The sequence below is a fragment of the Haliaeetus albicilla genome, chromosome 16 (genome assembly GCF_947461875.1).
Source record: "Haliaeetus albicilla chromosome 16, bHalAlb1.1, whole genome shotgun sequence".
NCBI classification, from domain to species: Eukaryota; Metazoa; Chordata; class Aves; order Accipitriformes; family Accipitridae; genus Haliaeetus; species Haliaeetus albicilla.
Window position 1 is genome coordinate 16641091 of NC_091498.1, and position 25488 is coordinate 16666578.

The 25488-nt window shown below is 46.7% G+C and overlaps 1 protein-coding gene across 2 annotated transcripts in view; it reads right to left on the reverse strand.

Annotated features, from left to right (window-relative positions):
- Positions 1–1182: 1182 nt before the first annotated feature.
- Positions 1183–25488, reverse strand: part of TMEM86A (transmembrane protein 86A) — a 29855-nt gene continuing 5549 nt past the window's right edge. For both annotated transcript variants that reach the window (XM_069803695.1, XM_069803694.1), the window contains 2 exons: positions 12136–12400; positions 1183–8136 (listed from right to left, as the gene is read on the reverse strand). In XM_069803695.1, the coding sequence (XP_069659796.1) occupies positions 7709–8136; positions 12136–12400 (693 nt within the window). In that variant the 3' untranslated portion in view covers positions 1183–7708. The remainder of the gene's footprint in view (positions 8137–12135; positions 12401–25488) is intronic.

The window sequence follows — 25488 nt, forward strand, 5'->3', positions numbered from 1 at the left end:
CTGCTGGTGGCCAAGACTAGATAAGGAATTACAGAATATCTTGAACCATTGAAGGATCAACAGATTGACAGATAGATAAATATGCATACATATACATTGGTGCTGGTTCTTTTAATTTAGAGTGAATTCTTCCAGGAGCCACTTGCGGAATAAAAGCATAGCAGTGGCCAACCACAGACATACACTCAGTCTAAGAATATTTTGCCACCTTTGTTCCATCTGGAGCTAGGAAGGAGGTGTGAGGAAACAGGATGCTCCTCCCAGCAGGCCATTAAGTTTTTGAAAGGAATTGTAAAAGACCAAATTAAAGAAAGAGGAAAGAAGCACCCGCTTTTGCTTGCCATTAACTCCTTCAGGCTGCTTTGAAAAGAATTTGGTAGTATTTCTGCCTGGTACTGATTCATTCTCACATCGGGAACCACTCCACTTCAGAAGGGGAGTATGAAGGAGTCTCTGTTAAGCCTGTGAGCAGATCCATTTAATGGACTGGGAGCAGTTACACACTCTGTGTTTCTATGCTATAAATCCTTGAAACCTGTTCCACTGGTGACAGATGGCCTGGTTCAGGATTAATGAAACCAAATATCTGTGCCACTGCATCAAACAACAGAAGAAACTGGCATCAGATCCCCAACCAGAGAAAAATGTCCATACTACCCTGACTTTTTCCTCCTGGAAATTTTGCTGGGGCAGGGGGAAGAGAGACTTGGCCATTTGTCTGAGATTTCTGGGCAGCAAGCAGCCTTCCCAGAGCAATCCTTTGCAGCAAGCTGCCTTCTCCCTGGAAGTGTGGACAAATGGCCATTGTATGTGGGACTGGCTGTAGCACCAAGGAGCGAGCGTGCTTCAGGGCGCCGCATCCCAGGGCACCCAGCATGTGTTGTAACACAAGCCAGGTGCCACCGTCGTGGTGATGCCTGGTTGCTTTGTGTTGGATGTGCTCTGTGGGGTTCATGTGGCTGTGTTCCAGGGCTCCCCAGACAGGAATACTGTAGCCAGCTGTGACTGTCAGTCAGCTTCAGTGGGCCGCTGGGTAGCTCCAGAGCAGAGCCACACGATTGATGGGCAGAACGGTGGCACATAACTGCCTGCCACAGAGGTTCAGTTGGCTACATACTCCATGCTGAAACTGTCACAGAAACAGAAAATGGGCAAGGAGACATTGTATCTGCACAGTAAAAATACCCGGTAAATTAATATATTTAATTGCTGTTATACACAGAAGAAATGAGAAAAAAAAATACATTTCAAACAAAGAATTAAAATAGTAAAATCAGCATAAAAATATGTTAAGAAAACATCCCAGATCAAGTGGCTGTACTGCATGTGGTGACCTTTACAATCACAGTAAAGGAAGTAAGTGCTAGAGACTTTCAGACATGGCAAAATGCTTGACTCCCTGGGGGAGAGCAGCTGCTTCAGTTACATCTTTCAGTGCACTCTGCCTGGAATGCGTGGGAGAGGGGCTGGAGCGAGAGGCTCGCATGGGTACAAGACATGGCTATTAGTGTTCAGGACAGACCAGCCAGTCTGCAGTCTCAGCCAAGCAGAACTACTACTGCTTACCCATTGGCATTTGCTTTTTCCTTCCTTCTTTGTTGTTTTTGTTTTGTTTGTTTTCTAGTTTTTGGAGTTTTATATAACAAAGCATCAGGTTCTGCTGGCCTGACCTTGCCAGCACCGTAGGCTTGGAGCAAGCCCCCCCAGGTAAATTAGGAGCAAGGCTTGGTCCACCAGGAGCCTGCACAAGCAAGGTCTAGATACGTGTGTTTGTACTGATTCAGCACCGTTGCCCAATGGGCTGGCTTTGGTTTCTTGCTTTTTATCTGTCAGGAAAAAGTTTCTTTTATTTCCTGATGCTCTCTCTGTCTTTTGACTGATCCAAATTGGCCCAGTCGTGCTCCCACTGCAGTCTCGGTGCCTCAGCCCCTGCATCCCTCTTATATGAGACTGGCCTTATTGTGCTTCAGCCTCACTGTTGAGCCATCACACCACACCAGTAGCTCATCCTACAGCAGCATAGTGTCACCACAGAAACAATACAAGCCACAGAAGTTTTGGCATTCCTGCCAACTGGCCACCTTTTTTCATTTGTAGTCTAGCTAGAGTTGTATATTTTTATTCTTTACAATAAGAGCAAAAATAAAATAACATTAAGAAAATCTCCAAACTAAGAAAACTAAAACCCATCAAACATTTTAAAGAAACCATAAAAATTTGCATTGTGATTGCTTCTGAGTTCATATTAAGATTTTACTGCAGCTGCTTCAAAATTATGGTCCATTTCACATGTACACAGCTCACATTCCTTGGTGTGTAATTCCTCACCTTCATTTGTGTTTGTACAGCAGCTAGTGCTACCAGAACTAAGTAGTTTCTAGCTGTGGTCCAGATTTGAAATCAGTGAACAGTGGCATTTTCATACTGGTTGAGAACATGGTGATGGTTTAGAGCTGTATTTCTAGATCAACTTTCGTTCTGGGCCCTAGGACTGGTGGTACAAGCACTTCCTTTGCTACAGAACCTGCTATTTCTTTGACTCAGGTGAAAAGGAAGTAATTCAAGAAGGATGTGCTGACCTTATTGATTCCATCAAGGCCTTCCCTCTCTGCTGATTTTTAAAGCCAGTAAAACTTAAAATCACTGAAATTAAACATCCCTTTGCAAGTTGTCCCATGAAACACAGCTGACCTTCTGCAGAATGAACATTGAACAGAATTACTTCATTTTCTGTTCCAGTCTTTTCAACGGCCATAGCAGAATGTGAAAGCACTGTGCTTTGGCTGGATTAGATTTATTCTAGCTCACAGTCAGGGATAAGACCAGACTGCAAAATTTGGATGCAAGGTTCATGTCTAAGAATTTGGTTGAGGCTTTTAGAAGAACTAAAAACCATTTGCAAAACTGAAATAAGAGTTCAGACTTTTAAGCTAAACCGTCCTCAGAGTTCAAGTGCAGCTGAGCCCATCCTGTTAACCAGTATGAATAAGTATTTCACATTTGCTTTCCATCTGATGCAAATTGAAAAGGCAGTCACACATTCCACGCTTTAAGAGAAGTCCTGCAGATCCCCAAAAGCATTTTTAACACTAAGGTAGGATAATACTTGGGCCTTATATAGCACTTTACATCTTCAAAGCGCTGTATGAGCATTAATCCTCACAGCATCCTTGTGAGGTAGGTAAGTGCTAATATCCTCATTTTAGAAATGGGGTGAGGACCTAATCCCCTGCTGCTGTAACTTGGCGTAGCACTGGCCCTTATACACTTGTACTATTTTACACCAGATGAGGACCTGGCCCCAGAAAATTTAAGTAAGTGACTTACCCAAGGCCACAAAAGGAGCAAGCATGGATAAAAGGCAGGAGAAGTACCCAGGAGGACTTCTGTCATGAGAAGTCAGCAACTTCCTATCCTCTTCCAAGAACACAGTTATGATGCCTCTGCTTAAAAGAGTCCCTGTCAGTATCCAGAAATCAAGCAAAGAGAAGGAGGCACCTGCCACTGAGCTTTACAGTTGCTGTTTGCTTTGATCTGCTTTGTCCAGAACAGCTCCCAAAATTACAATGATAGCAAGCTGAAAACATACAGGTGTTCGTATCAAACTACAAGACTGGAAAACTTTGAAGAGCCACTAAAAGTTCTGCAGTTTGTCATGGGAATTTTATATACTTGTGTAAAAATATGTCAACTGCCTCCACTGATTACAATATGAAACCTTCAGCAATCTACTTAAAAGCCATGTTACAGTAATTCTTAAACCAATCAGTCTTACAGTTGCCTTAGTATGGAGTAGTAAGCAGCCATGTATTAAGCACAAATGCAATTTTCTTGGTAGAGTAGGAGTAAAGCTGTTAAAATCCTCTGGCTTTGTTCTTCTCAACCCTCCATTTCTACACCAGGTTCACCCTGCTGACATCAGTGTGACTGGCACAGCCCAGAAGGATTACTAGCATTTAAAGACCAGTTGCAATTAGCATTGCTTCTTTGACTTCACTGGGAATTCTGTGTGAGGAGGGTCTATGTACAGAAAGAGATGCAAGGCTGAAATAAATGTGCTACATCTTTTATATGTCCAAAGAAGGAGCCAAAGAATCTCCAAGAGGGTGGTAACTACAGAAGGGAAAGAGAGCAAAAGTAATCGGACCATGTGTGTAACCTCAAGTGACCATAGATGGGAATCACAGAGGGGTGTTTGAATACAGCAATGTGAAAAGAAAGCCTCTGTACTTAGCAAGCAAAGGAGCTGATACTGCTGGGGCCAGGCACACTACACTGCTGGGGGAGCTTGATTCCCTCTGTAATGTCCCTGGGCCAAAGACTGGGTGCTTCTCAAAGACTGTACTCCTGAAAAGGAGAAGAATGGATCAAACCTTGCAGTTTTACAGTGCAGAGACAACAGGAAGGTCCACAAAGGCAGTGCCACAGACAGTCATGTCATTCCCACTTCTTGTATGCTCCCTTTCAAAGTGAAGATTGCCCTCACTGGGGTTGAGGGAACAGTTTTAATCCCAAGAAAAGGTATTTAACAGACTGTCAGCAACTGCTTAGTGTTTCTCAGGGTTTATGAAACCCAAAATTGTGTCAAATCAGTGTCCACAGCAGGAAAGAGCCTCCAGGAAAATGGTCTCATTCAAGTAATATGGATTAAAAGGAGGAATGCAGAGCAGGAGAGAGGTTTTGAAGATTGAGAGCCTTCACTGGCAAACCTCCAAGCCAGCCAGGACTGTCCCTGACTTTCTATGCTGAGGGCTCTGCCTTGTGTTCCTGGGAACGCTGAAGCCATTGCAGCACTGGTACGGAGCCAGTGTGGCTGGCCAGGATGCGTCCCAGCCAGCCCGCTCCAGGCAAGGGGACAGCGAGGGAACAACAGCCCACTTGGGCTGCACATGTTTCTGCTGTCCCAGCTAAAGCCACCAAGAGACCTCTGCCACCAGAAACTGCACCTCTGATGGCCAGTGGAGAGGACAGGGCAAGCCTCCTAATAACACTCCAAAGATCCTTTTCTGCAAGTATCCAGTGGCTGATGGTGGAGCAGGATAACAAAGCAAGCCAAGATGAAAAAGCACACAGAAAAGCAACTTGGCCATCTTCAGGAAATTGAAGACTACTCATTTCTAGAGGGGAAGAAAGAGATAATCAAAATTCTAACTTTTAAATAAAGCTTACTTTATCACACATGCATTTCCCTCAAAGCAAAGGGAAGCTCAGGGTGCAGGGGGCTCCTCTGAAGAACAGCCAACTAAGGACTGAGTGCGCTGGACTGACCCATGGCAAGAAGCTGTAAATCAGACTGAAGTGTGCTGTTTGCTCACATGCTGGGGGGGGGCGGTTCATCCCAAATGCTTAGATTTCCTCTTAGCTGGGTCAATCTGTTGCAGGAAGAGATTTGCAAACAGTCAAGCTGAGTAACAGCAGGTGACATCTGCAGAGAGCTACACTGCAGGGTTCAAGCTGCGGCCAGGAGATAAGCAATGCTGATGAATGAAGATGTTTTATGGCTCTAAATCCCCTTAGCAATTTACTCTAGGCAGGCCCCGGTGCGCCAGTGAATGAATACTGACAATATCACACAACAGCATTAAAGGGAAAAGATTACACGGGGCTGTGCTATTTACAATGCTTTCCCTCTCAATAATGCAGCTGACCTTTCTGATCTCTGTCTGAAAAGCAGCAGATGACTCCACGGGGTCAGGATGGTTAACCTAGATTTTTGTAATACTGGCTGCATTTGCCCTAACGCAGAAGTCATGGGGAGGCAATGCCTATTCCCCAGCCAGTCCCACCACACGAGGCTGGGGAGGAGCAGGAGACCCACTTAGCACCTCTCAACACCAAGGGAAAAGCTAGCAGGGTTGGTAGGGTTTCCTCAGCTGCCCCCTGACCCTGCCGCACTCCTCGCAAAGAGGAATTCCTGCTCTGCCGACTGTGCCAGGGACTCGGTGCCAGGCTTTCGCCTGGAATGGTCTGGGCATGCTAGGTATGGAGACTGTGGTGACTTTCAGCCCACGAGGGCTGCCCCTCCGGCTCCCTCTGCCCACGTTAGCGGGTGCAAGGGGTTGTTGCGGCGTGCATGGATTCGAGTCGTGCAGTCTGCTCTGGTTGTCCCTGTTTGGCTGCAGGCTTGAAGAGGTGCGGGAACCCTCAGTTAGCTTCCTTTGCACACCTGAGTACACTCGTGTCTTAAAACAAGCCATTGGGGGAGCATCTCAGCCCATGGGAGCGACCCTAGGACGGACAGAAGGAGAAAGCACATTCAAGATAGTTTCAAACAGAAACAGAGCTTGCTGTTAGTTGTCCCAAATAAGAGGAAAAAATACACATATGATCAGAAATGAACTTGGATTAAAAATCAGGGCAACCTCTTCCTATATCTTTTTTAAAGAGTCTGAGAAGTAATCTTGCTTCAGCAGATGGGCAGACAAACCAACCAAAGAATTTGGATCAGAATTAAACAGGCTTTCCCAGCCCTGATGCCACATTCTGACTGCATCTATGTGAGTTTGAGAAGGAAGCAGCAGGCACTTTGAACACACAGGGCAGTGTTTTTCAGGAAGCTCTGCTGAAAAGGGGCTTTCCAAAAACAAGTGTTGTAAAGTTGATTGTTTACCACCAGCTGGCAAAACACAACAACAATCTACATCTAAAATCAGGGCCTTGACCACAGGAAATGCTCACACGAAGATCTGAGAGAGATACTGCAAGCAGCAGTACTGTAAAGCTTAATGAGTATATGGAATATTCTTTGTTAGGATACTGGGAAAGAAAGGCATAAAGGTTAGGTTTCTGTCTGCCATACTAAGGACAATTAGGGCATACATTAGTAAGACACATGCTCAAAGTCCTGCTGTAAAAATCAAAGAAGTTCTTCATGTGCCCATTACATCTCAACTGTCACTGGAGACACCGTGTAACTGTGCACGCATGGCAGGGCAGAACGCACTGGCCTGGCTACCTAGATGTCCCTGAAATCCCACCAAACTCCTAGTTCTGCCACACACGGCAATGCTGACTTGCACCTACAGACCTGCCCTGGAGCAGTGATCGGCCATGATCAAAGCACGCAGCACTGCATGTCAGCGCACCTCTTGCTCTGTGCTCTCTGCTTGGTGTTTTGCTTTCATTCTGGTTCTGCTGGGGGCTGCCCCACATGCTGCCATTTACTGCAAAGCTCAGCCCTCATCTGGATATGCTGTTTTTACTCTACCTCCAGGCTTCCTTTCAGCAGAGGCAATAGCTCCAGTTTGCATACTGAGTTTGTAATGCATAAAAAGAGACAAATGTCGGTTAAATTCATTTTTACCTATGACTTTAGCAGAGATCTGTGCCTGTCTGCCTACTACTGAAAGCAAGTCTTCTAGCACAGTGCATGGCCAAACCTCCTTTCCATCAGCCCTCCTCTTCCCAGACATTCAGCATCAGTTTCGAGACTAACAAGTAAAATGCAGTAGTACAGCACTTCCAAGGAGGAAAAGTTGAATGAGTAGCTACTGCAGGGACAGTCTAAGCTTTCTGATGTTGACTCCACACTGAAGTAAGCTGTATTCAGAGAAAGCCATTGAAAAAAAAAGCCCCAAAGGTAATGCTTCAAAGAAGCAAAATCAACATCACCAATGTGCTTAGAGAAATGGAGATCTCTCTCAGGGGTGAATGCAGCTACAGCACCTGAGATATAACCCACGTTGTTCACAGACTATTGGCACTCCACCTAGCTCCTCTTTCTGAAGTCCTCTTCATCTCTGCTCTCTACAGCTGACAGTGCAATAAGCATTTGGGCTGCATAGTAAGTAGCCATGATGATGAAGCGCGAGTAGGGCACAGGAAAGCAGAACTTGTTAAGTGCAATGGTCAGATCCGACACCATGAACAGCATCGCGCCGATGCAGGCCGAGAGCTTGGTCCATGTCCAGAGGTCGTTGCACAGTTGCATGCCGGCGACCGCTCGCCAGCCCATGAAGCCGATCAAGGCAATGTAGACAGCTACCAGGTAGGTGAATGGGCCTGAGAGGTAGGAGTACAGGAAGGCATAACAGGAACTGGAAACAAGGCCCATCAACAAGCCGGCTTTGAGGTCCAAAGGCTTCATGCCGAAGGCTGAAGAGTACAGGATGTGTGTGATGGCAAACATCAGCAGACCTGGAAAGAGGCATTGACATAGCAAATGTGACCTTTCATCAGTGACTGGCAGTTGGTAGCAGAAGAAAACATGTGGCTATATTGGGTTTTAAATATACTGCAACAGGCACGGGCTTAGATGTCCTCGCAGTGTTACAACCCTTAACGCTCTCAGTGGGAACCATACTGACCACTTGGGACCATTTTAATATAAAAATCTGTGCACAGGAGATCAGCCTTAGCACCAAGCTCTCGCCTCAAGAAAAAGCCCCAGCGCATCTACAACAGCAGCCAAGTACAACTCTGTTGTGATGCAAGCCTTTTTGCTGAGAGGCCAGGTGAACTAAGCTGCTGCAGAAGGAACAAAACTTGGTTTTCAGGTGGTTCCTCCCCTGCTTTGGATGGAAGAGTGGGGGCAAGGCAGACCAAAGATCATCCCCTCTAACTATCCAAAGTGTTTTGCCCATAGGTGATGTGTGGAACAGGAAAGCTGGAATCAGAGCAGTGTAGGAACAAAATGTGAGAAAAGATACCAATCCCTCTGAACCCAGACACAAAGCCTGACCATATTTAGCCACAAACCCAAAGGCACTTGGACTAACTCTGGCTTCTACTCCATCTCTGCCCATAGCTAGCAGAACCTAAGCTGGAAAGAAGCAGCTGGCATATTTCATGGACTGCATCAATGTGATCTGCCAACAATTTCATGGCTATTTACAAGATTCAGATGAACCTTAGCTGGAATCAATCAGTGAAAATAAAATGCCAGCTTCCCTTTGAAGTGCAACACCCCTGAGAAATGCCAGATGTGGGTGTTGGAAGGTACTGCCCATATGTTATTAACTTGCCACTAATCCATTTGACAAAAAATGTCATGTGTTGGTACAGCTGATGACTACTAGCTGTCACGTCAACTGTAGATAATGGGCCCCAAACTGAGTCCAGCTCCTCTGGTTCCCAGACCAACACATGGTGCAGCTGCAGGCTGTCCCACTTTATCCTGGGTTATCAGAGTAGCTGAAGTTTTCATGCAGCTCTAAAGCATGAAATGGAGAAAAGGATCTAGGAAGCTGAGTCCTCCAGCAGGACACTTGTCTGCATTTAAAGCATGATGCTGTGGTGTAAAGGGCAGTCACTAAAACCTGCTGCTGGCAGACATTTCTTCATCCTAATACTCTTGTGTTGAGGTAGCTCTAAGAAGGGTAAGTGCTTTTTGGGAGGACCAGATCAGACATCCACTGACAGATGAGCCGTGGTGGGATGAGAGGGGAACCTGCAGGAGGGAGGGGGCTGGGAGGGATCTGGTCCACAAGGTGAGGCTAGAGAAAATGGACAGCGTGAAGGGGAAAGAAGTGCAAAGGAGGGCAACGAGAAGTTGATGTTTCACAGAGCTATTATACATCATGGGCACAGCACTGAGGAAACGGAGGAGGGATCTAGGACAAGAGCTGTTTATAGTGTTTTAGTGCAGGAAAGGGTAGAGCCCTGGGGGTGGTAAGGAGAAGAAGGTTACTTCGCCCTAGCAGTGAGAAGTGGTTTTTCCTTCAACAGCATTATATGGAGAGTTCTGGGATGGGCAACTAAAGAATGTGTTGCCCTTCATGCAGGCAGCTGTCAATGAGGAGGAGGAGGAGAAGAAGGAAGAGGAGGAGGACAAGCAGGAGGAGGAGGAGGAGAGGTCAGGATGTGGCAGCCAAGCAGAAGCCCAGAAAGGCAGGAGGAGTTTTGTGATATGTGGTGAAGCTGGTCACAAACAAGGGAGTCAGCTCCCAGGTTTGCTCATTCAACACCCACAAATCAAGCCAGGAACTGGGGAGACCTGTGACAGCTGCACAGGAAGGGGGTTGCATTTCTCTTGCATTTCTAAGCCTTTGGCTTGGCCCTCCCAACCACATCAGGCAGACCAGCCCTTCTCCTCTCTGTCCGCTTCCTTCCCCCTCCCTGCCTCTGGAGTTTCCCCCTCAAGCTGGCAATAAGTCCTTTTTGTTAGTCCCTGTCTTCTTCACAGAATGCATAAATTGTTTCTAAGTGCCTGCTATCAAAGGAGGTAGATGTTAACAATGTAAAGTATCTCATCTTCTACATGCAGTAAGACACCAGTCGGAAAATAGTGTGTTACTAGTGGACTGAAACAGCAAAAACAAAAAAAAGTCAAGTGTGCCAGGAGTAGGTTCCCAGGCTCTCACTTCCCTATAAAGTAATGAACAAATGTCCTTTTATAAAAGCTATTCAAATCAGTCCAATTCCCAACCCTTTTTTCAGCCTGAAAGCTATAGAAATTGAACAGAAAGTGTATTTTTATCTAATATTTCCTCTTATTCCCCTGAAATTTCAAATTCCCACAAACGATGATGTCAAAAGTTTGAATATTGTCAGTTGTCAACAACAGCAGCCTGCTGAGTTTTAAACAGGAGAAAATATGTTTTGCAGGAGAGGTGAAGAATGAAGTGGGGTGGTACACTTTATCTGCTAACAGCTGAAACGCAAATGTTAACACTTCACTGTGGAAGATGGTAGCTCAGATGAGCACAGACTGAAGCAGGCAGGAGACGGCCAGGATGAAGGCTGAGATTTTCAAAATGCTCCAAGAGTTCTTTTCTTCTCCTTAAGAAGAAAAGTGTGTCTAAATCCACAAAGCAGCACTTCTCAATTGTGACACTAGGGTTGAAAATCCAACTTATTTGCAGATTAAAACACATTAACCAGATACTGAATTGCTGTGACTGGTTGACCTTCCTCTAGCGCTAAATTGGAGAGGGGACTCGGAGATATCCCAGCTACATGAGAAAGGAGAAGCTTAGCACAGTTCAAGTACAAAAATGGTCATGGTGAGAATCAGGCCTTGAATGTTTTCCAAGCCACAGCTCAAGGAGCAACAACAGGAGGCAAAACAGAAGCACAAGCAGTTGGGCTGAGGCGACCTGCGCTGAGCCGGGTACCCCTGCTAGGACAAGGCCCGTTGGTGGGAATGCCAACACTCAGCACAGAGGGGATGGCACCCCAAGAGAAGGCTGGATGGAGCTCCTCAGCAACATGGCCAAGGTTCAGCCAGATAGATCCAATCCCCAGGGCTTAATCTAAACCCTACCAAAATCGGTAAAAATTTTTACATGAACTTTTAATGAGATTGACATAAGCCCTTGGGAAGCAGGATTAAAAACAGATTCAGAGCATTTGGCCTCTCATATCTGGCATTTCACACACTTCCCTCTCATAAAGAAAGAGCTTGTGGGAATCTCAGAATAAAACTAAATACTGACCTGAGAGTGGGTTAAAAATAAGCCTTTGACTTTCAGAGCTGACAACAGCACAAGTCAGCAAAGTTCCCTCGTCTCATCACATTTTCCAGTGGGACAGTCACAGGCCATTGTGGTAGGGTTTGCCCTTGATTCCCCATCATTTACATGCCTTGCAAAACAGACAAGTCTTGTACAACAGGCTACATGATTCATACTGATGAGACTGCAGGTAGGACAAGATTTCTGATGCTTTGATTTCTAGCATCCACTTAAACACTTCCCCCCGGCTATAGGCTTGTCTAGCAAAACATAAGGGTCCTCTCCACCTGTTCTCCACTGAGGACCTTTGCACCATGTGTCCTATTTCTGATCCTTGTACAGAAGGGCTGACAGATCTCCCTGCAGAGAGACAGGAGGTAGATACTTCCCATAGCTTCATGGGAACTGTCAAGTGCCATGAGCATTTCCTTCTCTTCCCCAGGGATTCTGCCCATGCCACCTTCCCAGCACCAGCCAGCTGAGATGCTGCGAGCACGTGCCAGGAAACCAAACCTGCCCCAATTACTTCTCTGACCTCAAGAGAAGCTCAAGAGAAAGACTCATCCATGGTGTGACTCCTCTAACCACAATGGATTTTAGTCAAGGGATGAGTACTTCCCACTGCCTGGGGCTTAAGCTAGGGTGGGAATAAAGAAAACACTTGGCCCAGCAACTCATTATTAAGTAAAGAGGGTAAGTGCTGGACACTGCGGCATCCCTTTAGGACTGACACCGCACTCACCATGAATGAAGTAGCCCTGCTCCTGCCAGATGAGAAAGGCGTCTCCCACTGCCGAGAATATGAGTCCTGCTAGGATGCGGCTGGCACTCCGGTGTGACACTAAGAAGTTAATTCCATGAGCCAGAAGGAAAACCCACAGGCAGAAGATGGGCAGACATTTGATGAGGGCACTGAACCAGGAGGGGCTGGAAGTTGGCAGCCAGAGGACAAAATAGACACAAGTGGCTTTAAAGAAGGGCACCAGTTTGGGGCCTTCACTCTTCACCTAGAAGAAACAAACATTAAAAAAAGAGAAATTAATAGGATCATCAGAAGTATCAGTGGAATAAACTGCATAACAGAACTGTCTCCTTCCTTTTGAAGCTGCTCTTTCATGTATACTGTCAGCTAGCAGCACTTCTACCCTGAGAAAGGCTGGTTGAACTTGACCATGATCCTCAGCCTAGACCTTTGTGAACCTCTCTGCTGGAAACGCTTCTTGGCTGGCAGGGTGGGGTTTGGGTGGTGGAGATGGAGGAAGTTTTAGATACTTTTTATCTTTATTTGTTCTACAGAAAACATTTAGGCCATCAGTCAAACTTCTCTGGTGATCCTGGCCACCTATCTTGTGTTTAGACTAACCCCTTTTATAAACTTCCTTTCCTGTAGCTGCGAAAACACAGCACTCCCCCAGCAGCAAACAAGACAATACAAATCTTCCCTCCCATTTTCGTGAATCCTCTTGCTTAGCCAGTTGCAGATCACCCTGAGGATACAACCTCTCTTCTAACCCATTGCCTCACCTGCCCTGTAGCCTCATGCCTGGAGCTTGCTGTTGGCATCACCACATGACTTCAAAACCCATCACATCAACCTCCCAGGTGGGGATGTCACTTCCTCAGCTGACTAACATCAACATCAATCACATGTTGCTTTGTTCTAGCATTACACTAATAATATACTAACCATATTGCAGGAAATGTTTTTACTCAGGGCTCTACTGTGTAAATCCAGACACAAAAATGCAGTGTGAGCAGTAGGCTACTCATAACAAAGCCACGGCAGAGGCAGGGCACGGAGCTACAGACTCCACAAGCTGGGTCTGCTCTCAACATACACTTAGCTGAGACCACTCTGGACAGTGATAAGGTACATACTGTGTTCACCTGCCCTTCCATGATACTTCTGCATTTTAGTGCAGGTGGAGAAAACCCCGCATGAGAAACAAAGCTATGATTTTATTTTCTCCTGGAATACAGCAGAGGGCCAAAACAAGGAGCAAAGGAAGAGACTATGATTGCCTCACGTGCCTGCCTGAGCTATGTCATCAGGTCTTTTAGGAGGCCTGTTTTCTCCTGCAGCTAAGGGATTGCAACCTCCAGAGCTCCCCCGCAAGCAGGGGTTCACTCTCAATCTTCTCAAGCAAGATTTAGTTGCTTAGTATCATGACTTCCCACTACTTGTGGCCAATGCACGCAGAGGCCTCATGCATTGGAGGGGAACACGGGGGAAAATTTAGAGGTGTCGGAGCTGGGTTCACACTGCAAAGTCCATCAAAATCTAAACATCCATGTGTGACATTCTGGGGTTGCTTATCTCACGCAAGGAGCCCATGCTCCAAAAACCTGCAAAAGAAACATTGGTCTTTTTTTCCAAATCGCTTGGCCCTATTTCTGCTTCCTGCATCATGAGACATTGCCATGACACAAAACCAGCATCCGTCTTCCTTTGATGCAATGTGCCGTGGTGCAGATACCTAGAATGGCTGAAGACTGCACAGCAAGTATCTCCATGCTTATGGTGCTCAGTTAATAAAGCCTAAACTCATGAAAATTCAGAAGCTTTTACAGACACAAGCAAAGGGAGTCAGGCGAAGCTGGAAGACGGAGGCAGTGGAGGACATCTTCACATGCAGTATCTAAAAAGGGAATGCAATCTCTGAAGCAGCAAGACCATAAATAAAGGGCATCCCAAGAAGACAGTACTTTCAAAATTGTTCTTGCATCGGACGGAAATTTCCCCAGCACATCAGCAGTTTCTTAGCAGTAAGGTATTTCATTATTCCTGTATACATTATTCATAGGCTCTTGCCAACACAATTTTTAAACACTCCATTAAACAACCAGGCTACAGGATTCACTCACAAAAGGACATCAGCAAGCCGTTAACTTTCTTGTATTACATGGGGATCCTGTCGTAAATCCTCTACTTAGGTTGTCTAAATTAATCACCATTTACCACTTCTTGTCTACATTCCTTGGGAGACTTCTGGCAGCAAATAACAAATGAACTTGAAATAAAAGTCATAAAAGCCCACATAGTCTCACAGTACTAGGGGTGCCTGGGAACTATCAAGTATTGTAGGGGGAAGAGTAGAGCCAAGCTTCCCCCTCCTTCAGATCCAGCACCTTGCCCTTCTGAAGAGACACATCAGGCTCAGACTATCCAAAGCCAGTGCCTGGCTCCAGCTCTGCCTCCTGCCCTTCTGACTCTTTTTGTATTAAAAATGTAGTTGATCACATTCATCCTCTCACAGTTGCAGGCAACAGATGACAGCACTTCTGGCAGGGTTTCCTCCTCTCCCCCACCAGTTGTGGAGGATCCTCACCACACCGTAACGAGCCCAAGATCTTCAGCACGAAAAACTAACAACCTCCAGAGCTACAAAGTGCGAAAGCATTTTCAGTATCAACAGTGCTCCAGGCCTCTGTAACAGTCTCAGCTAAGGTAGGTAGTTTTGTACCTCTGAAGACAAAAGTTTATGCTGAAAGATGTATGTCAAGTTCAGCCTTGTTTGCAATACATCACAGAGGCACTGTTAGAAGCATACAGGAGAGTATTTGGGTTAATAAACACAGGAAGTTTTATTTAATACCTCATATTAAAAGAAAAACACCTGCTAGGAGCAGTTACCATTACAATCACAGCTTGCCCTCCCCTGTGTGCGTGCATGATGAGACAGGTTTTAATTACACTTGTCATTTTCCCCGGGAACCTTGCCTTACTAAATGTAAGATATGCACTTGTGCAGAAATATTATGTTTGCTTGGTAACCTTAAAATTACCATTTCTTACTATTGGAATGTGAATTTTCCAAGCCCAGCCAGCATTATTTTAAAATAATGGTTTGTAGTATTTCTATCCTAATAACAGTTAAGGAATTTTTCAGGCATAAGGGCTCAGATTCCATTCTCTGTTACTGACCCATAACCCTGGAATTTACTTACGGAGTCCTTGTATAAGAATAACCTCGTATATCTAGAAGGGCTACAGGCTTCTCATCATTAACACTTTATTCCTTCATGATTCTTCTACAAGTATACTTCAAATGAGCTCTTTCCAAACATGCCCTTGCCCATCACTGAATGCTGCAGCTCAGCAGAGCCCCTGTGCTGGCTCCGATCAAAATGAGTGCCTCGTGAGGGACAGCGCTGGCTGAGACAGGTACCTGCACAGCTGAGGGCTGGGCAGCACATCCTGCTGGGATAGTGGGGCACTGGAAATATTTGGGAGAAGTCTCACCAGACTCAGAGGGTGAGGCTGGGGCGTTTCCTTCTGTTTGGACGTGTGGCTGAGGCTTGGGAAGAGGCGATGGGGTAACTTGCCACCTGGAGGACAAGTCAAGGCTGGTATTGGGAAACTGTGTACCAACACGAGCGGAGGCTGTGGCTTGAGGAAAGCCAAGCACATAATCCATGACTGGACTTGCCTGCACCTCAGGGAAGGGAACATTATTTCCTGGCTGCATGGATAAATTGCATCAAACCACCCATCTCCTTTGCACCTGTGTCTCAGAGATGGAATGTGAGATGGGGCCATGCCGTGGTGTTGGAAAATGAAGCACTTGAAGCGGGTGACAAGGTCCTTTTTGCTAATGTATGCAATTTTCATGGCTTTAAGCTGTGTTTTGCCATTTTGTTACAAATTCTATTGCATTTTTCTTCCCGCTTCTTCCACTGCTAATTTACTCTGTGCTGAAACGCAGAACAGAAAACATCTTGAATACAATGACAAGGCAGTATTTCCAATTTTTTAATTTCTAAACTGAGCATAATTTAAGGCATTTTCTCAACTGCTATGACTACTAAGGTACTTAGAGTCTTTAAAAATTAGTTTAAATTGCTGTAAAGCCACTGTCTCTGTATTTGTGGAACTGCAGTGAAAGCGCCATTTATTAAATTACCTGTATCCAACCAAATCCAATTAAACCCTCCAAGACTTTTGCACACTAGGAGGAAGTTGTGCCCTGGCTCTCACAAAGAGATTTTGGACCAGATGATCTCCAGAGGCCCCTTCCAACCTCAACCATTCTGTGATTCTCTGATCTTCAAACAGAATGTGGTATTGGCACATGCAGCTCTCTGGAGGCTCAGGGCTTGGATATCCACCTCCCTGCTAGGGATTCAAAGGTCTACAGTTTGTCTCTTCTTGTTTTGTCTGTTCTCATTCTGTTCCAGTTTGAAATATTGCTCATTTCCTTGTTGCTGTTGTTCAACGGTGACAGATGACGCTATCACACAAGTATTCCAACCATGCTGTGATTTGGTATTGGTATCGGACATCTTGAGAGGTTAGGCTAGCCAATGAAGAAACAGTTACAGAAGAAGTGGCAGACCTAAAGAAGTAACTCTGGGTAATAACGACGGACAAAAAGTGCCCAATGTGCAAAATACATACAAGACGTAGCACACAAAGATGACCAAAAGCTTCACACAACAGCTCCTAAGCTATATCTGCAAATCAGTTACAGGTGACTCACCGAGAGCCCGGGGTCCCTGTGGAATGATCTCTTCTTGCACCTCCCTGCTATGCAGCACTGGGAGATGCTCATGATTCACATCCATATAAACCAATAGTCACTACGGGGTATGACCTGGGGAACATCTATGCTGCTCCTCAGCACCCCAGACAGGCTGTGCTGACTGCTGCAGGCACATAACCAAACTAAAAAATGTAGAGCTAGCTCCGCTACCCCAGAATAAGCTACATCCACAAAAGCACAGCTACACTGTAAGCCAGTGCCCTGATTTTCTTTAACATTTTGGAGTCAGTTGTCTGTAAGTACGTCACAATTGGGATGAAGAAAATCCAGCTGTCACAAGGAGGGAGACATCTTGAACCTGAGGTATAGAAAAACATCAGAAGCTTGTTGCTTTGAAATGCTAAAGTTGGACAAAGTTCACTGATCCTAAGCCTCGCACTGGTCCCAGGAAATAACATGGAGTATCAAATAATGCTTTTCTCTCCACAAGTCCCCTAAATCAGCCTGCACTGAAAATGAGTATACAGCCTCTTCCAGACACCAGCTGTGTGCCAACCTGCTGTGGGGATAAGGCTTATGCCCATTGAGCTGTAAAATGCTGCTTTCCAGGAAAAGTGTGTTAAAAATAATACCCCAGCTATTCCACTGAGCAACACTTGAGCATGACTGTGCACACAGGCCAAAAAAAGCCGGGCTGCTGTCCTCCACCCATCCCTCCCAACAGCCTTGGCTGGACAAGTACCATTTTGTGTATCCACGGCTGAGCTGTTTCTCCTGGCTTTTGGCATCCTGCATAGTGGATCCTGCCTTGGTTCTGCCCTGCTGTGACAACAGCTCTTACCCCCAGTTGTGTGCCGATAAATATTTATGTGGCTTTGTTGGCATGTGTTATGCTGCCACTGCAAGCCCATGGCTCGTGTTTCTCATTCCCCAGAATATGTGGCTCTTTGCAAGGCACTGGCAGTTCTCTGTGCAGTCTGAGACACAGAAGGAAAGCTGCTTCAGCCTGGGGATGGACCACAATTAGGACAAAGTATATGTATGTGCAAGAGGCTCTCATCTACAGAGCAACAGGGAACCAACACAATTCCCTATCAGGCTGACCCTACAGAAGACTCATCTTTGTGCTTAACCAAAATGGGTAGGTCATAAGGTAAAGCCCGCGTGTGGACAGATCCTAGCCAGAGGCAGCTGATATTCCCCAGATTTCAATGACACATCAGCGTTTGCTTAAAACGAGGAGGAACGCAGTAGTGCTTGGGAATTCCTGGCCGTGAACCCGCATGAGCTGACTGCAAAGCCGCCATCCTCCTGGGCTTGCTTGCACATTCCCACCTCTGCTCAGATGGTGCAACATCAAGCCTTCTGAATGTGTACACACTGAAACTGATATAAAAGAGGGAATTTTTAGGCAGGGGGGTAGATGTGTGTGTAATAGGGAGGATTCAGCTGTTCAGTACCCAGATTCACCATTTACATCTTCCGTATCCCAGGTGGATGCAGAGGCCTTCACAACGACCAGACCTGGTGTGGGCCCTTGCCTGGCCATAGAGCAAAGACCCCAGCAGCCACTCTGGATGCTCAGCTCTGCATCCCTCCTAGGTGGCTTGCAGAGGTGAGAGAAGAGGAGACGGATGAGATGTAAAGGGGCCAGCCAGCCAACACTTTTCACTCCACAGGGTTGCTGAAATATTAGGGCAGGCTGGGACAGCCCTAACCAGTACACTGTAGTGAGCAAAGCACTTCACCTCCAACCCTGCTCTCCTGCAGGAGCAAACATGCTCCTGGGGAAGAACCATTTGCCTCTTGTGAAGGAAGGCACTAGCTCGTACTTGTTCCAACTTCTTCCTGAATAAAATTCTGAAAAAAGTGCTTGTTTATGGATGGTGGTGAAGTTATTGAACCAGCCAATCAACCTGCCTGAAGTTCTGTGTTGGTGAAACATATCTGTGCAATTGATAAGAGGGTTTATGTTTGTGTTGGAGGCGCCATGGGCCAGGCATCCAAGGCAGATGGCTCCTGAACAGGCTCCATATGCTGCAGGAAATTCAGAGTGATAGATAAACCCTCTTCCCCTCAAGTGGAGACAAGATCGTAGAGGGTCCATCTAAAATGGACTTGTAAAATAGCTAATAAATCACCCAGAAGATGGTACATGATTTGCCTTTGGGAGAATGTGTGTGCTGATAACCCTCTGTCTCCCTCATGCTTCTGCCATGCAATGAGTTTTGCCAGGCCTTGCGGTGCTTTATTGCAGCTACTGGCACTCCCCAGCACAACTCAGGGCCTCCATTTCTCTGACAAGGGTAATGCAGTGAAACTCGTCTCATGTTTGGCTGTCCAGCCAGACCTGTTCACAAGTGGCCAAAAAATCATTGTTTTGTCCGACAGGAGAGCCTCCATTGTTCAGCACAAGCCAGAATAACAGGGCTCAGCCTGAATGCTTCCCACCTGCAAGAGGACCATCCTCCCAGCTCAGCCAGCTGTGGCTGGAGCAGTGGGTCCAAGGCAGCTATTCAGCTCCTCCTCCAAAATAGGGCTAGGTTTTGGCTTCTCTCATCCCTCTCTCTACCCCAGCAGCCTGGGTACTCTCTTCCTCCCCCCAGTTAAGCAAAGTAAGCTCCAGTCACACTTCCCAGCTTTGCTCCGTGACAGACTGACACAGAGTTGAGAGCTACAAATACCTGGCTTCTTTTTAAGACCAAGCTATGGCTATTTGCCAGAAAAATACAATTAAAAATTTGGCACGGGCCCTCACAATCCTTGGGTGGTGAACTCAGATATATTGCTGCACAAGTTCTTGGCATCAGAAAAATCGCCCTTTGGTGGAGGCACAGGGAGCAGGCAGTGGGTGAGGATTAATCAAACTGGCATCTAACAAGGGCCCCTGAGCAGGGCCGGGCTGCTCCACACACAGCTGCACTCGGAAACGAGAACTGCACCAAAAGATTCATTTCCAAGCCAAAATCCTGCCTGACTTGCAGTCACATCAACATTCAACTTAATCTCCAGATTAAACGGGGGGGGCGGGGGTGAAAACCTATCAGCCTCGAGGTTAAAATCTTCCAGATGAGCATCTTCCCCCGCAGATGCAGAAAGAAGCAAAGAAATTTGGAGTGGCAGATTCCCCGCAGCCACCTGGCAGCAGGCCACGCGCCGCCTGGCAGCAGGGCGACGTTTGCCTGCGGCACCAGCCTCTCCCCGGGGAAACCGGCACCACTCGAGCCCCGCAGCGCGGCAGCGCGCCCGGGCACGGCGGGGGCACGGCACGGCCACCCAGCTGAGCAGCGGCGGGGAGGCGTCGAGAACGGGACGTTTTGTACCGAGCCAGCTGGGGAGCACGTGAACAAGGCTCATCGTGTCATAGGAGCGCCAGCGATGCGAGATTGCAGACGCGGCTGTTGCGAAGGTCTCTTTCCTGATGTCTGCTCTCCGAGTGCGATTTCTCCACCACAGGCTGCTGTCCGTCTCTAGCCATAGACACTGCTCAAGAGAAGTTTGTGCTACCCAATGCTTTACGTTAGCCGTGCTGCGACCTAGCACCAAAACCCCCTATCGTCTGTTGTATGGGAGTAAATTTCTGAAGGGGATTTTCTGGGATAGGTTTTAGGAGAAAACTGCACTGAACACACAACGTATGAAGAATATTTAAATAAATGGCTCGAGAAGGTAAAAGAGACAGGCATTAGACAAGCTTCGTGCCCTTCTCCAGAGGACAGCAAAATCGCTACAACCACGAATCCTTGTGCAGTAGTCAGAGAGGGAGACAAGCAGTAACAGACAAAGGTGGCAGGCAGCCTTCCCTTCTGCCCCTTCCCAAGTTAAGTTAAGCAGGAGTAGCCAAACTGCCACTCACGTAGAAACAGCAAAGCCCGTGTTACCAAAGCTGCAATACGAATACAATGGCAGTCCTGTCTTGTCTTCAGGTTTTTCATGAAGAAATTAAAAACCACCAGGTGCTGAGAGTCACACTGACCGTGCTCACAGAGCTGCTGACAAGGCCAGTTTGGCTCAGCAGCCAATGTGACCTGGGAGCTCTCGGACATTGCAGCTCTCTGTTGCTATACCCATGAGTTAAAAAAATGCATCTGCAAACACCTGGGACATAAAATAGTGTGTGGGGGGAAGCCACAAATAGGAAACTGGACTCTTGCCTTCAACAGAGTCCTGCAGGAGGCCTTAGAAATGTGAGCCTAAAGTAGAAGCAGGTAGTTCTGGAGCCATGGAAATAATCCCCACCACGCCGCATCAGGGCACTGCCTGTGCCACGTGTTGCATCAGAAGCCCACTCCTGCTCCTTGTCTTTTTAACCGCGACATTGCCCAAAGCTATCTTGAGACACTGGACCATGGTGTTCCCTCCAGCAATTAAGGAAGTTACAGCATCCATAAAGTTATCTCCTGTACTGAATAGAAGAAATTGGGTTTGCTCAGCTAACTGTGGTCAACAAGCTGTGCAACAGCATGTCCGGGACCTGCCTCCACGATGCAGGACCTATTGTTATCAGCAAGAAGCCCTGATACCAGGCAAAGTGAGATACTGCTACAGCAGCCAATACTTTAGAAAGTCACTTGGGTATCTGCCCTTGGCTTTCTAGGACCTCAGAGAAGCCTTCAAGATGGCAAAGCCTTTCTTTAGCAGATGTTAACTCATAAAAATCAAATGACAGAGAAACACATTTCACCCTGAACTGAAGACTCTGCTTGGATATAGATTGTTTTGCTAGGGCTTGTTTTGTTTGGGTTGGGTTTGGTTTTTTCCATTACCAAGCATCATCTGTCCTGTCTACCGGACTGGCACAAGACCACAAGCAGGGCTATTTCAAAAACCCTTTTTTAACCTGCGGTAGTAATGATTGACGCTATACCTGTAGCGATCCTATAGCTGTCAGCAGTTTTGGAGATTGCCTTCCGAGTGCGGCTGGCAATGTACCATTGCCAATGACCAACAACGTTAAACCAGTCAAGAATTCAAATGTCTCTGCAGGGCCGAAGGAGCTGTCACAGATGAACGCTTTCAGGGTAGTCTGTTGGCTCTCAGAAATGAAAGCAAAAAAATAGCATTTGCCTGCCAGCATCTTATTTCAGAGCAAAGATTGCTTTTCCCTCCTGGGATTCCAGATCTTCCTTTTCGTGTAGCAGAAAGCAAGCCTCTCCGAACATTTCCTCTGCTGTAACACTCACAAAAGAACCCCTTGCGGCTGTTTAAAAACCTGAACCACAATGGGTCTGTCTTTTCATTTTGCTCATCAGAGCTGCAGTGCTGCCAACACAAGGGCACACACCTTCCTCGGTGAGCCACGTCAGGTGGGGCTGCGTCCCGTCCCAGAGGATGCTGTGAAGCCACAGGAAACTTCAGGAGCCAGCCAGCCAGCACCCTGAAATTTGCAGTCGGTGGCTGTCCCAGGCAATTCCTCTCAGGATGCGACGGGGCAGTTATTTGGCTTGTCACACTAAAATCCAGATAAAAAATTTCTACTGCTTATGGAAAAATCTCCGCAACTCATCCTGGGGATGGTTTCCAGGCTACAAGCACGTGTTCTTAAGAGACTTGTCATTATTTATATCACACTCTTCGGTGAAAGAGAATGCAGATTTCTGTTACCCAGGAAAAAGTAGTGTTAGGTTTTATGTTGCTCTAAGCATTACCTTGGAGGGGCTGGGTAAGCCCAATGCGCTGGCCCTGGGGCACAGGGCCATGGCAGAAAGCGGCACCCCTTGCAAGGCCCTTTGCTGCAGACAAGTGCCACACACTGACATCTGCCCCACAAGCTGTGTGGCAAGACTGGGGCCTCTCTCCAGCTCTCCGAGATGGGTGCAGACCCAAAATAAAACGCCCCAGGGAGAACTGTCAGTTCTTTCCTTGTCAGCACCAAGGGCTGAGCCTCCAGGTAATAGCAGTGAGGGGTCTGCACGCAGAGTGTTTTGTCCTCAGGGCTGAAATCCACCTTTTGCCTTCGCTTTCGCATCTCCAGTGTTATTTGCACCCCACAACCCACCGCGACATTTATGTACTTGTTGGAGGGCCCCAGCCACCCCGTTTTTTGGCTGCAGCAGGGGGGATGCATGGAAGAATGGGCGCTCAGAGGAAACAGGGCACTTAGCAAAGCTCTACCCTGCCACATGCTGCTTTGCCGGTAGGGATCGGTATGTGGGAGGGAAGGGAGGCCCTTCCATCCAGAAGCAACTTCTTCAGCAGAGATAACCCCATTTTACCTACAATCTATGGGGAATGATGCAGGTCTAAATGAAGGGCGTTGCAGGCATTGGTGCTGTCACAGCCCTTTATGGTAACAGCCCTTTACAGTAACAGCTTAAGGGCTGTTAGTGTAGCAGAAAAGGCAGGTGGCACATGACAGGCTGTACCAGCCATTCCCAAAGATGTGCCAAGGGTGAAACCACCTCTGGCACCCAAAAGGCACTTTTACAGCTCACCTTTCTGGCTCACACAACAGATTTGTGCACACCTGGCAGGTGAGGTCTTTGCAAAAGCAACGGGAAGGCAGAACTCAGAGAGGAGGGGAGGGTGGCTGGCAGTGGCTGGGAAAGCCAGCAGCTCTACGCGAGAGACTTTTGCTGTACGAATCCTTGCAAGGGGCTGCAATAAGATCAGCAAAATCTGGTAAAAGCAAGCAGGGCTGTGCTGGGAAACCCAGGAGGGACAGCTCAGCTTGTCTTGTGCCTAACGGAAATCTGAATGAAAAGCTCTACCTGTGTATCATGTCCTGCAGGCTGAAAGCTTGTGACACAGTGATGTTAAGAAAAATTAGAACGGAAAATAGGAACGTACCTCAATGAAGATGTGTATTTAGAGAGGTACCACTCTGGTACCTTATAAAAAAGCAGCAGCTCTCCTCATGTTATCATGGGACCAATATGATTTAAGAGACAGGGGGATGTAAGGTCAAATTATGACAGTGGAGTCACAGATTTTACTTCCAATATCTATTCTTGTGCCAAGATGTTGTGACCTGGGCAAGTCAGTATCAGACACAAATGACATGAAGATAAATTAGACTTTCCCAGTCAATCTCAACAGATGTGGAGCGGGCAGGTGCAAACACTAACCTGCGCAAACACTAACCCATGCGCTCCCAGGATTCACGCAAATATATCAAGGGTTTCACTTGCAAAACCCCTGCTGTAATCGGGCTGTATATACAAACACGGACCACGCTCACAAACAAGCGTGTAGCTGCTTGCCAGTGTTATGTCCTTTATATTGAGGGTGCAAGTCCACAGACACATGGGACGTTACCCAAGTGGAAACTTCGCAAATGTCAATTAAGTGATAAAAATGTCATCACACTCCTTTTACATCAGGGTTGCAGGGAAAAGCCATGCAACTTGCTTAGTTTCGCTTGCAATGGAGCACAAGTCAGCACTGCTATCCAAGCACCCTGGCTGGCTCTGATTTATGCCATAGCAAAACCAATAGACGCAAGCAAATAGGGATGCGGCAGCCAAGCTATGGTCTCAGTTGGCACAAGCCCAGTTCTGCTGAAGCCAGGGGAGACAAAATGACTCATGTAAGGCTGAGGATCTGCCCGGTGTGTCTAGTATGTGCTGAAAAACATGCAGCTGGCTTAACGTCAAACTTGCTCTCAATCTCAAGCAATAATTCAATCAGAGGCTACTTGCAACTACCAGAAACCCACTCACTTTGATACATAATCAGAAATTTAATGCCTGATGCCAACTGACGCCATATCTGTCTCCAAATCTGGTGTCTGGTGAGAGGCAAAAAATGAAACTTCACCATTCAAACCTGACAGAAGTCCCAAGGCCAATTCAGTAACATGGCCTGTCTCATCTCCCCTCACTCTTGGAAAGTACAAGTTTTGCAGTACTCTACAGGAATTAGTTTTGGGGAGAAAGTGTAGCCTGCTGGTAGAAACAAGGCATTTCCATAAGCTCACAGCAAGGTGAATCAAAACAGCCACCATCCTCATTAACAGGCAGATTTGCAACACAAAAGTCAGCCTGCAACATTAAATTAACACAAGAAGAGACACAAGTTGCACTTATCCAGAAAGAAGCTGCGCCCTGTGCAATTCTGGGTCAGGGGCTGCAGTGTGAACCCCGGGGCTCTCTGCGGGTATCTGAAATCCTTCCCCCCCAGCACACTTGAAATCTTCCAGGAAAGCTCTTGCCCAGCCCACCTACCGCCTTTCAGCTCTGGTGGTGTGTGATCTCCTAGACAGAGTTTTCTGCTTTATGTCACCTGGATACTTGTCCATGTTCAGCACTAGATGGAGGGATGCTCTAGACCGACACACTTGTCATACAGAAACCTGTCATTAGCTTAAATGCTATTTAGATTATTGCAGTATAAGAAATGAATATAGGAAGGGTACAAGCGGGCTATAAGAAGCAATAATCATCACCTTCATTTTGGGCATGCTGCTGTAAGCAAAACCTACATCTCTATTGTAATGACAGATCTATTGGGCGTTGTGTGATATGAAGGGCAGTAGAAAAATTAAAAGTGCTAATATAATAACCACTTAGGCCTCCGGGAGGGAAGAGAGTTACATAACTAATAATCCTTTTGCTGTTCAAGAGTTTCCACATGCTAGCAGAAGACAGGTTCCAGATGCCATCATTTTCTAA